Source organism: Lolium rigidum, chromosome 5 (assembly GCF_022539505.1).
Source record: "Lolium rigidum isolate FL_2022 chromosome 5, APGP_CSIRO_Lrig_0.1, whole genome shotgun sequence".
NCBI classification, from domain to species: Eukaryota; Viridiplantae; Streptophyta; class Magnoliopsida; order Poales; family Poaceae; genus Lolium; species Lolium rigidum.
In genome coordinates, this window is record NC_061512.1 from 261,283,238 (window position 1) to 261,299,820 (window position 16,583).

Here is a 16,583-nt window from a genome sequence, read left to right on the forward strand (position 1 = left end):
CACATAACCCTCGCCGCAGTGACCGCGTGACCGAGATCATTAAGTTTTCTTAAGTTACGTGAATTTTGATCATTAAGTTATCTTAAGTTAAAATTTTGATCATTAAGTTATCTTAAGTTAAAGTTTTGTTAAATTTTGTTACATATTACATATTTGTTAAATTTTGTTAAGTCAAACTTTTGTTAGTGTACAAAATTTTTAGTTAAGTTAAAAAAACAAATTTTAGTAAAAATTTTAGTGATCAAAATTCCGTAACTAGCTTAAGAAAACTTAATTAGTCAAATTTTAGTTAGTTTACAATTTTAATTAACAACACGTTAATTAATTCGTTTAAGTCAAATTATTGTAGTTCTTTTTAAGTCAAATTTTAGTTTTTTAATTTTACACAAACTTTTAACTCAAATTTTAGTTATTTTTTGTTTTAAAATTCACAAGAACAAAAACTAAAAAAAAAAGAAAAAAATGCCGGGCGCTAGCTCTCCTCTCCCTCTCTCTCGTCTCTCTCACACCGCGCGCGCGGCGGGCGGCGCCGCGCCGGCCGGCCTCTCTCTCTCTCTCTCATCTCGGCGGCGGCGAGCAGCGGCGCGCGCGGCCACGGCGCCGCGCTCTCTCTCCCTCTCCTCGATCTCTCTCAGTACTGCGCGCGAGCGGCGGCGGCGACGTACGAGCGGCGGCGGAGACACGGACACGACGGCGCGCGCGCGCGCGACAGGTGTGGGCGGGGCGGCGACGTACGAGACGGCGTCGGCGACGGCGAGTGCGGCGACGGCGAGGCGAGGCGACGGAGACGGACGGCGAGTGAGCGACGACGAGCGCGGCAGGACGGCGGATCGAGCGACGAGCGCGAGGGAGGAAGAGAGAACCGATGCGCCCGCGGGGCGGCGCGATATTTATAGGGAGGCGGCTTTAGTCGCGGTTGCGGGTCCCCAACCGCGACTAAAGGTAACTTCACTTTAGTCGCGGTTGGGGACCCCAACCGCGACTAAAGGCTATTCTTCAGCGAGATTTGAGCTGGTATACCATCGCGGAAAGACACTTTAGTCGCGAGTTGAGGTCCCTAACCGCGATCTAAAGGTCTTTTTTCAAATTTCTTTTCAATTTTCTTTTCAATTCAAAATGTTGAAAATACAAATAATATACCAAAAAAATCAGAAAAATAAAACTAATTCAATTCAAAATGTTAATAATACAAATAATATATCAAAAAATTCAGAAAAATAAAACTAATTCATTTCAAAATGTTAAAAATACAAATAATATACCAAAAAATTCATAAAAATAAAACTAATTCAATTCAAAATGTTAATAATACAAATAATATATCAAAAAATTCAGAAAAATAAAACTAATTCATTTCAAAATGTTAATAATACAAATAATATACCAAAAAATTCATAAAAATAAAACTAATTCCCGCCTCTTTCCGCCGACCCCCTCTTCCCTCCTCGTCTTCCCGCCATTTCTTCCCGCCATTTCTTCCCGCCAATTGTTTCCCGCCAATTTCTTCCGGCCTCTTTCTTCCCGCCAAATTTTTTCCCGCCAATTTCTTCCCGCCACTTTCTCCCCGCCTCTTTCTTCCCGCCTCCCGTCTTCCCGCTCCCATTTTTCCCGCCATTTGTCACTACATATAGGTAGCCCGGCTTGGCCAGCATCACATCTCTACAATCTCTCATCACTCTCTCATGGCTTCCACCGCACCCACTCTAACCTACCGCCAGTGGAGGAGCTTTGCGCCTCGAACTACCCTTGCCCTCCGGGCTACCGCGTCCCCGCCGGCCGGAGCCTAAGCGCCGGCGGCGTGCCGGTCCCTCCCGTCCCTCGGGTACCGCGCGCCGGGCGGCCATCACGAATCACTACTACCTCGACCTCACGCCGGAGCAGCCGGATGAATCCCCGCCGGCATCCCGATAACCAGCATACTTGGGACGCCTTCTTCATCAATCGGCGTGAGAGGGCGCTCGCCGTGTATGAGGAGGACGGTCTCGCCTCCCGGAAACTTCCACGAGGCCGGCCGTCGGCTATGGTGGTACGGCCGGACTCGCGCAGCGTCATGGACTACATCACGGCCGGCGATATCCCCCGCCCGCGCTACCCTCGGTTCGAGCCACGAGCGCCGCCCGACGACAGCGACGACAAGAACGACGACGACGCCGGCAACTTAGAAGGCGACGACTACCAAGTACAACGGCGGCGGCTATGAAGACTACGAGTATGCATATTATACGCCTAGGCAGGAGTATGACTAAATCACTCCAAATTTCATGTATGCAGGAGTATGACTTAGTCACTCCAAATTTCCTATATGCAGGAGTATGACTTAGTCACTCCAAATTTCCTATATGCAGGAGTATGACTTAGTCACTCCAAATTTCATGTATGCAGGAGTATGACTTAGTCACTCCAAATTTCATGTATCATCCGTGCTATCTCGAGTCAATTGAATCATTCGAAAATGGACACCAAACACATCACGGGTAATATAATTCACATGATTCATTCAACAAAGTTTGGTACAATAATAAATTATTACACATCATTTCTTCCCTTGTGTCCCCGCTTGCTTACGATTGTGCCGTATCCATGGAGCATCCTCATCATTTAACTTAATGCTTGGGTCGGTGTTCACTTTGAAGGGCGGAATTTCAAGCAAACATATTATAATCTTCTCGACATGTCCGTCTTGTCCTCCACTCCCACGATGTTTCTTTTCCCCGAAAGAACAATGTGGCGCTTTGGATCATCGCATGATGTACCGATCGTTTTCTTATCTTTCCGTTTCCTCGGCTTGCTACTCATGTCCTTCACATAGAAAACCCGAGCGACATCTTTCGCTAGGACGAATGGTTCGTCAAGGTAACCAAGATTGTTGAAATCCACCATTGTCATTCCGTATTGCTGGTCCACCTTTACCCCACCTCCCGTTAGCTTGAACCATTTGCACCGGAACAAAGGGACCCTAAAGGAGGGTCCATAGTCAAGTTCCCATATCTCCTCTATGTAACCATAATATGTGACCTTTTGCCCATTCTCGGTTGCTGCATCAAAGCGGACACCACTGTTTTGGTTGGTGCTCTTTTTATCTTGGGCGATCGTGTAAAATGTATTCCCATTTATCTCGTACCCTTGGAAAGTCGTTATAGTCGAAGATGGTGTCTTGGCCAACATGTACAGACTGATCTACAACCTTATTGTCACTCATTAAATGTTTTCTCAACCAACTGCCGAAAGTCTCCATGTGGGCCTTCCTAATCCAGGATTCAGGCTTCCTGTGGTTGTCCGAGCGTAAAATATTCTTGTGTTTCTCAAAGTACGGAGCCACCAAGCTGGAATTGGTCGAACCGTGTGGTGTGCTTCAGCCGAGAATGGCCGTCCATACATATCATTGATTTCCTTCCGATCGTGCCTTTTCCACTTAGTCTCCCCTCGTGCCGCGATTGAGGAAGACCAATCGGCTTAAGGTCGGAACAAAGTCAACACAAAACTCAATTACCTCCTCATTTCCATAGCCCTTGGCGATGCTTCCTTCCGGCCTAGCACGGTTACGAACATATTTCTTTAATACTCCCATGAACCTCTCGAAGGGGAACATATTGTGTAGAAATACAGGACCGAGAATGGAAATCTCATCGACTAGGTGAACCAGGAGGTGCGTCATAATATTGAAGAAGGATGGCGGGAACACCAACTCGAAACCGACAAGACATTGGATCACATCGTTCAGTAACCGTGGTAGAACTTCCGGATTGATTACCTTCCGAGAGATTGCATTGAGGAATGCACATAGCTTCACAATGGCTACTCGAACATTTTCCGGCAGGAGCCCCTCAAAGCAATCGGAAGCAATTGCGTCATAATCACGTGGCAGCCGTGAGACTTCAGTGTTTTGGAACTTTTTCTCCGCCATGTTTATTATTCCCTTTATATTGGACGAGAATCCCGACGGGACCTTCATACCGCTCGGGCATTCAAAAAAGATGACCTTCTCTTCTTTGGTCGAGCGTAGCTGGCACGACCTTGAAACCGTTCCGGATGCAGGTCATCGTGGTCTTTCAAACTTTGCTGGGTCCCGCCGTGCTTCCTTTGTATCATTTGACTTCCCATACACGCCCAAGAAGCTTAGGATGTTCACGCAAATATTCTTCGTAACGTGCATCACGTCGATTGCAGAGCGGACTTCTAGGACTTTCCAATATTCTAGCTCCCGAATATAGATTTCTTCTTCCACATGGCTACGTGCCCGCCGCCTCCTTCGGAACCGATTGTCCGCCAGGACCCTTTCCAAAGATGACTTTCAAACCCTTGACCATATCAAATACCTCAAGCACCAAGTAGTGTTCCGCAGGCTTCGGCCGGTGATCCGCCTTGCCGTTGTAATGCTTGCCTTTCTTTCTTACTCGGATGACCTTTCGGAAGAAATCGACGATGCCCAAGGTACACGTTCTTCTTACAATTTGGCAAATGTACACTTTCAGCCTCATGTAAGCAAGTGCGTGCATGCATTGTATCCCTTATTTGACAGTCCCGAAAGGTTACTAAGAGCAGGCCAATCGTTGATGGTTACGAAAAGCAACGCTCGTAGGTCAAATTCCTCTTCTTTGTGCTCATCCCACACACGGACACCAGGTCTGCCCCACAGCTGTAAAAGCTCATCAAGTAATGGCCTTAGGTACACATCGATGTCGTTGCCGGGTTGCTTCGGACCTTGGATGAGCACCGGCATCATAATGAACTTCCGCTTCATGCACAACCAAGGAGGAAGGTTGTAGATGCATAGAGTCACGGGCCGTGTACTATGGCTGGAGCTCGCTCGCCAAAAGGATTCATGCCATCCGTACTTAGACCAAATCTTATGTTCCTTGCGTCGCCTGCAAAATCTTTGAACTCTCTCGTCGATCTTTCTCCATTGCGTCTCCATCCGCGGGGTGTCTCAACTCCCCGTCCGACTTACGGTCCTCTTTGTGCCATCGCAACAACTTGGCATGCTCTTTGTTCCCGAACGGACGTTTCAACCGTGGTATTATAGGAGCATACCACATCACCTTGGCGGGAACCCTCTTCCTGGGTTTCGGCCCTCAACATCGTCACCAGTGGTCATCGCCTCGATCTTATAACGCAATGCAGTGCATACCGGGCATTCATTCAAATTCTCGTATTCACCGCGGTAGAGGATGCAGTCGTTGATGCATGCATGTATCTTCAGAACCTCTAAACCTAGAGGGCAGACAACCTTCTTTGCTTCGTACGTAGTGGCGGGCAGCTCGTTATTCTTTGGAAACATATTCTTCAACATTTTCAGCAAGTTTTCAAATGCCGAGTCAGCTACACCTGCCCGTGCCTTCCATCTCAAGCAAATCCAGCAGTGCAGCCCAGCTTTTTCGGACCATCATCGCATCCGGGGTACAGCGCCTTCCCGTGATCCTCTAACATGCGATCCAAATTCTCCCTCTCTTTTTCAGGTGTCGCAGCGTCTCCGTGCATCAGCAATGGTCCGACCAAGATCATCAACGGGATCATCACGTGCCTCTTCTTCACCTTCCCCTTCACCTTCAGCATCCTCCATGAAAGTATCACCGAAATGAGAAAGATAGCTTTCATCATTGAAATCATCCCCTTCTTCATCTTCTTCCATTATAACCCCTCTTTCTCCATGCTTGGTCCAACAATTATAGCTTGGCATGAAACCGTGCCGAAGCAGGTGCATGTGAACATCTCTTGAGGAAGAGTAACCCTTCCGATTCTTACACTTAACACATGGACAGATAACAAAACCCCCGCTTGTTCGCATTAGCCACTACGAGGAAATCTTTCAAACCCGTACCGAACTCGCCGGAGAGTCGGTTACCGTACATCCATTGCCGATTCATCTGCATTATTATAATATAAAATATATAATTAACCATCATGCATTTGTTAAACTAACTAGCTACAAACAATATAAATTAAACAATTAATGAACTACACACACATGCATATTTTATCAATGACACATATCAAAGGTTCAAGTTGCTAACCGCGATCGAGGAGGAAAAAATAAATGAGAAAGCTCAAGTGTGACTCCAACACTTCATATCATGTTTGTTTCATGCTCTTGGGGCATTTCATCAAACACCTTATGTGCATAAGAGGAACCAAAAGCAAACCTAACACTCACTTGTGAAGAGAATGGCTCCAAATGGCTAAGTGTTGGCTGCTGGATGGGTATATATAGGGGAGGGGCTTTAGTCCCGGTTGGCCTGGCCAACCGCGACTAAAGGCCTTCGGGCACCTTTAGTCGCGGTTGGCCTGGCCAACCGCGACTAAAGCCCCTCACGTGCACCAGCTGGCCACCGTGCGCCCTGGGCCCAGGCCTTTGGTCGCGGTTCGCCACACGAACCGCGACTAAAGACCCCATTAGTCGCGGTTCCTTTACCTTCGCGACTTATGGGGCTTCCCGGAAGCCTGTTTTTCCACCAGTGTTCGGCATTACGTACGAGCCCCTGTTCAGGTAGGATCGATTGTAATGGACTGCTGGTCCGGTCAGCTGTGCTTCGCTAGCTGCTGTACTTCGTTATTGTTGATGCTGACATGACGTGGAAAAATCAATGTTTGACTGTTTGCTATATCTAGACAAAATCAGTGAACCATTCCAGCATTCACGTACGAGAGATAGGGAAAGTAATGATTGAAGAATGTAAAGCTTTGAATTCAGCTGGTATGAACTGAGAGTGCTTTCTAGCAGACATTTCAGCTGTCCACGTCCGAGAATTGTCGACCGTATGAACTCGGCTGGTCAAACGCCGCAACGGTTGAATCCAAACCAAAAACAAATATATAAAATAAAAACATACGTAGTAGTAATAAGAACTACCGCCTAGAGACTTCTTCCTGGGTAGCGCCATTGTCGTGCACAACGACCTCTTCTCCTTCTCCGATCCCCTCCGCGCGCATATCCTGGCCCGGCCCCCTCTCCTGCAACACCTTCGTTTGGGGCGCTAAATATCTTTCATCTAGAATTGCCTTTCCTCTAGGGGGTAGGGTGTCTTGGGTCTGCTTCTCTCATAGTAGTCGGAACGTATTTTCTCTGTAAGTGATGGTACGTAGTTGACTAGTTTGGAAAATGGGCCATCGTTTGTTTGTGTTTGTGCGGTTGGCGTCATATTGCTGGCCATTTTCCACTCCGTTGCCATGGTTATGTTAACTAGCGGAACTCCAACCAGATTGTTGGGCTGACCTAAGGCTGGGCACGAGCTGGCTCGGTCCAGGGCTGGGTTCGAGCCACACTTTAGCTCGCTCAAATTGAGCTCGGATCAATCTGGCTCGTTTGGCCAATGACTTGGAAAATTGGGCTCGGCCTGACCTTGTGCCAAGCTCGGTCTAGCTTGGTGCAGCTAGCGAGCCAAGCACGCACATGTCGCTGCCATGTGGGTCCATCTTCCCTGGCAGCGGCGTGGAGCGACCTGAGCGTCGTAGATGGCAGGGTCACGGGGGCGAGCTGCGTGCCGGAGCAGGGAGGTCGCAGCCGGAGCGAGCAGCGTGGCAGAGGACGGTCGAGCAGGAGCATGGAGGGTGTCCGCGGTGCGATGGCCGTGTTTTTGTGGGCGTTCTAGAGCAGGGGCAGTTGTTGCGCACCACCCCGAGCCGAGCAATAGACGAGACACATTTCTTTTTAGTCTATGGAGCCAAGGCAGCCCTGTGCCTACAGAATGCACATATGGATCACCACGGATGTGGCAGCTACGACGAAGATTCACAAAGGGATCAGAGAATTGATGACATCGGCTTCCTCGAAGATATGAGATGCCAAGTTGCTATATGGTCGGCTTGGTACCAGCAAAGGCAATGTTGCTAACATAGTTATCACTTTCGACCATGGGAGCTGGAAGTAGGAGATCCTTTGCTACGGAGGCTTCAGTCCGCCAAAGGAGCGAACAAGCTCTCACCAAGATGGAGGGGCGCATGTACGGCTCCCAACGAAAAGAGAGGAAGTTCAGAGATCTATCTAAGGAAGTGCGTCTTCACAGCCAAGCTAACTCTATCAAGAGAGAAAGTTCGATGAGCTTATCCTGGCAACTCGTGATCGCCATTCTACTATTCGTACTCTCCACTATAATTCAGACAAGCGGGACATAGTGTCGTTAGCTCGCAAGACTGGTCTGGATCTGGGTAAAATTGTTTGTGTGTTTTCCATGCATTAGGGGATTGTAAGGAACATCTTGATGCCCCATACCGAACCAAAAAATTGGGGTGGTCTCAATCCCGGTGTCCGCGAGCGCACCCGCGACACCGCTAGCGTGCAGGCTAGACCATGCTGCCATTAACACTTTGTTTTGCACGCCGAAGTCACGGATAGTACTAGCGTGCCGAGCCAGAAGTTACGGTACTATTAATATTAATAGTAATGTTGCATACTTTTCCAGGCTACTAATATTACCAGTAGTATGGTATAGTATTAAGAAGCTACTAATAGTCGATCCCCAATAACCATATTTCTACTAGTTATCAATGGAACTGATGAAGTTTTCAGTTTGTCCTACTAGATGTATAAGCAGTACTCCCTTTGTCAACATATAATTGTACTTTTACCTTTTGTCCGAAGTTAAAATTTTTGAAGTTCTACTATGTTTGTCAGAAAAAACAGGAACATTTATTGCAATAAATTAGAATCATTAGAATCCTCTTAAAATATAGTCTTATAATATACAAATTTGATATATAACTTTAAAATATAAAGTGAGGCCAAAGTTTAGAAGTGAGTGAAGGGAGGGAACTGAAGCAAAACACCGATAAAGTTAGTACCAGAAAAGTTAGAACTACACTTATTTTTAGATGAAAGGAGTATATAGTAATATCGGTAGAGTTTGCCCCATGGAACATTTTCGTGCAGGAATGAATTCTGGCTAAATAGGTACGATCCAAGGATTATCAGTTCTTGAGCCAGAAACTGAGAAACGGCAACTCAGTTTATGTGACAATTTCTACTTTTGTCATGATTGTTCCACATTAATATTTTCTCATCCCTTTTTAGGTAAAATCATGACCACATGTTACATATAATATTGGATCCAACGCTGTTCTTTTTTATTGCAACATTTGAGCTTCATAAATAGAGCAATTCGAGATCACTAGCATGTGTCACGAAGTGTGACTGTATTGATACTCATCCTAAAAGTATGATGTTTGGAAAAAAATCAACATGGATTGTTGATTAAGAGGATTGGATGATATAGGATTTTGTCTAATTCGTATATGCAACATATTCATAGGAACCTTTCATCCACTCAAACCACTCGGATACAATCATTTATCTTCGGTGATGTGCAATACAACAAACTTGGTGCAAGCTCGTATTTAAGGGGACATGACGTTACAATTTTGCATCTTTCATGTTCCTATGTTTCCCAAATCTTGCAGCAGAGGCCCTCGTGCATGACAATTGTGTTTCTTTGTCACAAAATGTTTCTCATTGTATTAGAAGTATTTTATCGCCCTTGTATCTCCGTAAGGGTAATATTGTTGACAGAGTTTTGAATATCATCTCTAACTATCTCCATCTCTATATTATGTCGAGAAAAATAGGCAGGGCGACTGGGGGCTGCAAGTGTGGTGCTTCCGTTTTCTAGAACGAACACAACAGCAGACATCAGTGGCCTATCATCAGGGTTTTCTTGGACACATAGGAGTCCCACATGTATGCAAAGCAAGACTTCTTCTGGTGAACAAGTATCCATTATATATGAGTCTACCAATTCCTCGGCTTTCCCTTCCTTCCACATACTCCATGACTAGAATAACCCAAAAAAAATCATAAAGTTTTTTTATTTAGGTTGTTGAGAAAAAGATAAATATCTGATATACTTATAAATTTGAAACTTGAGAGAAATTTTGTGTGTACTCACATAAACAATTAGGCTAAGAAAACCCTTGGTCTCACTGCTGGAGCTTCTCCGTATACCAGTTACGATCTCTAGTAGTAGCACACCAAAGCTGTACACGTCGGACTTGGTAGAGAAGACACCTTCCATTGCATACTCAGGGGCCATGTAACCACTGCTTCACCATTTCACTCACAAGAGTTACCAGATGGGATTCAATTTTCATCAAGGGTAAAAGAGATATTTTTTCACAAGGTTACTCACTATGTTCCAACAACACGTTGGGTATTTGCGTTTTGTTGGTTATCACCAAAGATCCTTGCCATGCCAAAATCTGCTATCTTGGCTTTCATATTTCCATCTAGCAGAATATTTCCAGCTTTGAGATCCCTATGAATTATGGTCAACCTTGAGTCTTCATGAAGATACATAAGTCCCCTTGCAACCCCTTTTATTATACTAATCCGTGTGGTCCAATCCAACAATACTCTTCTTGAATCATCTATACAAATAACAAGTGTTAGAAGAATTTTTTTTAGTTGTCTTTGGAAAGTACAATCTGTTATTTGAATACCAAAAAGGGTAGCATCTAAGCTCTTGTTAGGCAGATACTCATATATTAGGAGCTTTTCATCTCTCTCGCCACAGCATCCAAGAAGTCGAACCAAGTTTCTATGTTGTAATTTGGCAATTAGAATTACTTCATTCATGAACTCTTTTGTTCCTTGCTGAGAATCTCTACTTAGCCTCTTGATTGCAACTTCTTGACCAGCTAACTTTCCCTGGAGATATTTAATGAAAATATTAGATTGGTTTTACGTATAAACAAGGAAATCATGTTGATTTAGAATGAATAATAGAAAATATCATATTGAATGTCTTACCTTGTAAACTTTACCAAAGCCACCCTGTCCAATCATGCATGTTTCCGAGAAATTTTGGGTTGCAAGAGCAATTTCCTCAAATCTCACAAATGGAAATTCATGGTCATAGGGAAGGCTTTCTTCCCCAGACTCATTGATAGTGCTCACACGATCCACTCTTATCTTCCTATCCAGTCTCCATTTTCTATCCTTGCCTGCTTCCATAATGTTTTACTCATTTATTACTTAATGAGCATATAGTAGGCATAAGAAAGAAAAGGTTATCTATAACCTATATTAATTTTTATATACATCTAGTATACCCGCTACAAACTAACAAAACTAGAGGAAGTAACCTAAGAAGGCACTTGAGCCACCATGTAAATCCACAAGGCTACATATTAGATACGTGTGTGGTGATGTGCTACCCCATATATTTGCTGATGTTCATAAAATATTGCCTTGGGGTGAGGAAATAAAGTTTAGCAATCATGTTATTATTTTTGATGCTACAGTTGTTGGTGTGCCAAATTACTTTGCAATTGGAATATGGTGGCATGGAAGAGATAGACCACCGAACCAGGGAAATAAGTAACCAAGAACCTTGCACTAGCACAATATCAGATTGGTTTGATTAATGCTACTTTTGTTCGCCATGTACACCAGTTGTTGATGGATTTCATAGCGGAGATCGACCGTGATGTTTGTCCTTGAAGGGCATGGGCTAGGTTAATCAGACAAGGTGTACAAAATAGTAGTATTGCTTGTTTGGTTTGCTTTCTGCCAAGATATTAGATAATATTTTAGATTTTTTTCCATTTTATTTTATTATTACCTGATATTAAGTTGTTTAGAGACAATTAATATTTTTAAAGGACTGCTAATAAATGCATGTATCCAAAATTAGCTGTTCATGGGCACGGCAAAAAGTCATGCATATAGGCAGCCACGTGATTGCTTTCATGTTTTCAATCTTTAAAATATTTTCTCTCTTAAATCATAAGTTAAAATTAAGATCCATTTTCTTGGTTTTATCGCGTCGAGATCTTTGAAGTTAGATCTCTTGGGTATAAATTTTGGAAAAAAAATGATCCTAGTTGACATATTATATCACTTGGTCACCAGGTAAACTCAAGTTGCTTACACGATCAAAATTAAATGGTTAAAAAAATTTCCGAACTTCTCTTCTTGTCAATGTGAGCCGTGCATGATGGTAATGTCATACGCTTTTGGAGTGCATCAAATATTGAATCTCTAGACATGTCCACTATGACAAATAACATGTAAAATTATTTGGAAATTGTGTGTTATTTGGGTGGTTAATGTCTATTAATAACTTGATAGCTACACTACAATAACATGACAATATAATGTATTAGGATGGGATCTTGTTTTGAAATAATCGTCAAGACAAACCCAACGGTGAAGATGGGTAATCAAATGGATCAACCATTTGAAAGATAACTTATTTTCAATTTTTGTTTGTGAAAAGATTCTTTGCATGAAGGCCTTCTGCCCTTACAGTGTTGGATGCTATATGTAGATGGATGAAGTGGTTCCATGGGGCGTATGCCCATAGTATATTAATTTTACTACAAATTCGTGAGGTGTGCGTTGAGAAAATGGAGTTAAATTTTCGAGTTCAAAATATACAGGAAAAAGGTCTCGTCTCAGTGGACACTAATATCTCTCCTTTTTCTTGTTGATTCTGAAAAATCTGTTTGTGTTGTTTGTGAATAAGTTCTAGTCTGCTCAACGATCTCGAATATATCTACCATCAATGTTTTAATAAAGCAAGTCGTGTGCATCTATTGATGCAGAGGCTGGGCTGTGCTCCTTTATCGAAAAAAAAATCTACCATCAATCTCGAACACCATACGACATTGGGCCTAAAACCCCATGAGATCATATTGATCCTTCTCACGTGGTCTTTGTTGCACCCTTTGGAAGTTTGATGATCTCTAGACTCTTGTCCAACCATTTGGAGACGATACCTCAAAATGTGCTCAACCAATAAGTTTGGTTATCTAGCAAACAGATCTGTGTTACATAAGTGCAGCATGTATATCTTGATACGTTCGTTGAGTTGTGTCTCCTTAATAAATATGGTTGTGTGCAGCAACTAATGCAAAGAGGACTTCCCCGGCCCCCTTCTGAAAAAAAAAAGAATATGTGTGTGCGGGCAAATACACTTCATATCCATAACAGCGCCGCCACTCGAGGTTAGTTTTCCTAGGTTTCCTAAAATATAAGGCACACTTTTTCCACTGTCTCTTTGATATACAATTTTGACCTCTAACATATATAAAAGTATATACTTTCAGAATATATAAATGGTATGTTTAATTCTTCTTGCAAATCTCTTTCATTTTTTATAATAGTTAAAGTTATAAATTGTTGACCAGCAAAATTTAAAGATGTCTTATATTTTAAGACGAATGGAGTATTTCTAGAGTGGCACTAGCTTATGCATGGATGGGAAACGAAACCACTATGTTAACTTATCACTACCAAAAGAGTTATTTTCTCTAGTTTTACATATCTAGGGTGTTTGTAGATTTCCTAGTCGGGGGTACATTGTTCTAGTAGACGAACTACAAGTTCAGTGGTCAAGTAGAGAGTCAGCCAAACTGAACATACCTTTGAATTTTAACCATGCCAGTGAAATGCATATGAGTACTAGAACACCACCTCCTAGAATTAGCAGAGCAATCTTCACTATGTTGATCTTTGTTGTGTTACCTGTGCAATACATACATATACCACGAAAGGTAAATGAATAATGGGTTACCCATGAATAATAGATGTCATATAAGACAAAAGAAGTAGCAGGAGAGAACTTCTGTACCAGCTGCCGCATCCAAGCCTGCAAGCCGGAGATAGAGTGTGTCGCTGCCGGTATCTGCGCCTACCTTTGCCGTATCAATCAACTCCCCGGTCCACACCAAGCACCTTGTCACGTCTCCCCCAGACTTGTCGCCACCCAGGTTGGCATACGCGTACGCCACGCAGGAGCAGTTGCGGCCGCACTCTGACGCACACTCCTCCGATGTAGTACTCTTGTTCTCGCCGACGAGCGCAAACCCGTCCGGCGTCTTCATACCCTGCAAGGCCAAGAAGCCATCGCCGCACCCACGCAGCGGCTCCTTCCGGCGGCACCCCGCTGAGAACCTACCACTGTTCCACTCCTCCGTGCTCGCCGGCTCAAAGCCGTCGAGGCACTTGCACGTCGGCACCGCCACATCACAGTAGCCGTATGGACCACAGTAGCCGTACCGGTTGCATTCCGTGGATGGCCACTTCGTCAGGACTAACCAGACCTTTGAGATATTGCTCCAGCTCTGGAGCTGGTAGTCGCCGGAGTATGTCACCACGTACCTTGTGAGGGGGGCGTCCGTGGAGACGTTGTAGGTGACGTAGATCTCCTCGTCGTTGTTGACGACGGCCAGGGAGACTGTGATGGTCGCACCGGTGCTATCCTGCTGGTACTTGCGATCATTCTTCACCATGTACCCAGTCCACGTAGCGGTGCGAGCCACCGGGCGTGCCCCATCCCAAAGGAATATCTGGACGAGCGTGTTTGGGTCGCCGCCATATGAGAAGCGCCCCGGCGAGGGGTCGACCGGGCTATTCCATGACACGAGGCGATCACCGTTGGTGCGCTTGTCATGCCTGATCCGGATCTTCATGCCGGGAAGGAAGGTGTCAGTCAAGTTGTCGAAGCTCTGCCATAGCATGGTGCCGTTCGGTGCCCGGATGACGAGGTTGCCAGTGTTCTCAAGCACGGCCGCCGTTGGGGTAGAGCTCGTTGCAGCAGGCACGCCTGTTGTTGTCCAAAGGACAGGACCACCATCACCGTCCGACAGAACCAGATTGGAGCTGTTGGTGAGGGAGAGCACCGGTGTGGTGATGTTCGTGGTCGGAGTTTCCCGGTTGGCGACCCACACCACGGTAAGCTCGGGGATGTTGTTGTACCATATGCCTAGGTACAGCCTTGCCGGTGTACCGGTGGAGTTGGAGGGGTTGAAGAAGCCCAACGCGAAGGAACCGTCGTCGGAGACAATGGTGGAGCCGGGGGAGAGCGGCTTGCCGGGGACAAGCCGGTCTTGTGACGCGCACAACGGCAGGAACAGAAGGATCATAGCCGCGGTGCAGCAGGTGACAGCCAGCCAATCCATGATCGATTAGCTAGGCCGATGTCTTTTGCAGTTCCTACCAGATATGTACCAGTTGCGGTAAGGATCGACTTCATGCAGTCGTACCAGCCGCGCGTACTATACTTCGTTGTTGTTGTGCTTTGCCGTTGATGCTGACATGCCGTTGATTACAGTTAAGTACAATTCTGGACTATCGATCCGGTCTTACAAGCAACAACCGCATTGGTGTTTGACTGTTTGCTAGTTTTCTAACTAATCAACCATCCATTCCAGCACTTACGTAGGATAGATAGTGAATTTGGTGATTGAAAAATGTAAAGCTTTTGACTTCTGGCACGAGCAACGTGTGTTTTCGAGCTGACATTTCAGCTATCCCCGTCATCGTGGGAAATACGCTGGTCAAACGGCGGAACGGTTTAATCGAAACAAAAAATAAATATATGAAATAAAAATAATTCTTTTATGAAAATAATACATAAGCATTTAGAAATACCGCGTAGGGACTTCTTGGTAGCGCCATTTCCACACACAACCTCTTCTCCTCCACGGGATCCGCATGTTTTCTATCATGGCTGCCCTCTTGTGCAGCGCCGTCGTTTGCAGTCCTTTAGTAGTTGCAGTGTGACCCCTTCGTTGGGTAGCTTGAACCCCTATCGATGTCGAGCTCGTCCACACCATGCATGTTTGCTCACATGTACTCCCTCACCACCTTGAGATCCATTGATTATGCCATCACATTTCAGTCCGCCTGTACCCTACCCTTCTTCGTTCTCACAAAGGTGACCAGAGTAGCACCTTCTCATATGCAAGATGATAGCACACCTTGAAATTAGTACTTGTATTTACGGTCTTTTTGGTCAAGGTTCTAGATGGCGTTTTTTTTTTTGTTCAAAACAGAATTAGACACCCATCTAAGAATTGACTACTTGTGAAAATTACCCCTTGACCCTTAGTTTGAGGAGTGGGTTAAGTCGATGCACATGGTTCAAGAACTATGGTAATTTGCAGTTTGTTGGACTAGTTGGGTAATGGAAGTACTTGTCCTGGATTATAGCAGATGCAACACACTTAGTCCTAGAAACATATATAACAACTGCTTGATTACGCTTGAGCTTGACTACCAGTTAGGAAACCTGCTTGTGTGTATATCTGCCTTTGGCCATTGCTAAATCTTTGGGCGAGCATATTGGTTGTTGCATGTTGTCATGCTACTGTCAAAGTATATAAAAAGCCCACAAGTGAGTCCAACAGCATAAGATCAAGAGCTTATGAATAGGAGACAGAACACACTATAGCTGGCAGTACACTCAATTACGGATGATTGAGTATGCACTCTCGAACACTAATACAAAGAGACACACCTAGGCCATAGCCTCGGCTAGACATCCGACGCTCGGCGTTTCTTGCCTATACCTGCCCAAGGTCCAGCGGCAAAAAAAAATGGTGATGTTGAAGATTAACACTCACTATCTACTCTCTCCGGAGGGACAGCGGGATGCCATGGCTTCTGGCTGCACACGGCTCCTGATGGTCGCTCAGGATATCTTGTGCCAGGCTGGTTGGCGGCATACTAGAAGGCTATGTTGATTCGTAGTCTCAATAGTTTATTTTTTCGATGGTTGATTCTTGTATCAATCCTCGATGATGCGTGATTTGTAAACAATAATAATATTTTCGTACTTTAATAAAAGGCCGTGTGCATCATCATGATG

General features: G+C 44.7%; 1 protein-coding gene across 2 annotated transcripts; it reads right to left on the bottom strand.

Moving 5' to 3' along the window:
- Nucleotides 1-9,458: 9,458 nt before the first annotated feature.
- On the bottom strand, nt 9,459-14,892 carry LOC124654905 (G-type lectin S-receptor-like serine/threonine-protein kinase At1g11330). 2 transcript variants are annotated; one of them, XM_047193880.1, is made up of 7 exons: nt 13,581-14,892; nt 13,355-13,456; nt 10,736-10,929; nt 10,426-10,633; nt 10,116-10,353; nt 9,876-10,026; nt 9,459-9,761 (listed from the first exon to the last, which is right to left on the bottom strand). In XM_047193880.1, exons 1-7 carry the CDS (start codon nt 14,890-14,892, stop codon nt 9,459-9,461), a joined length of 2,508 nt encoding a protein of 835 aa, XP_047049836.1. The 2 variants fall into 2 exon arrangements, with proteins under 2 accessions (XP_047049836.1, XP_047049835.1); XM_047193879.1 differs by having other exon boundaries at nt 13,563-14,892.
- Nucleotides 14,893-16,583: the final 1,691 nt, after the last annotated feature.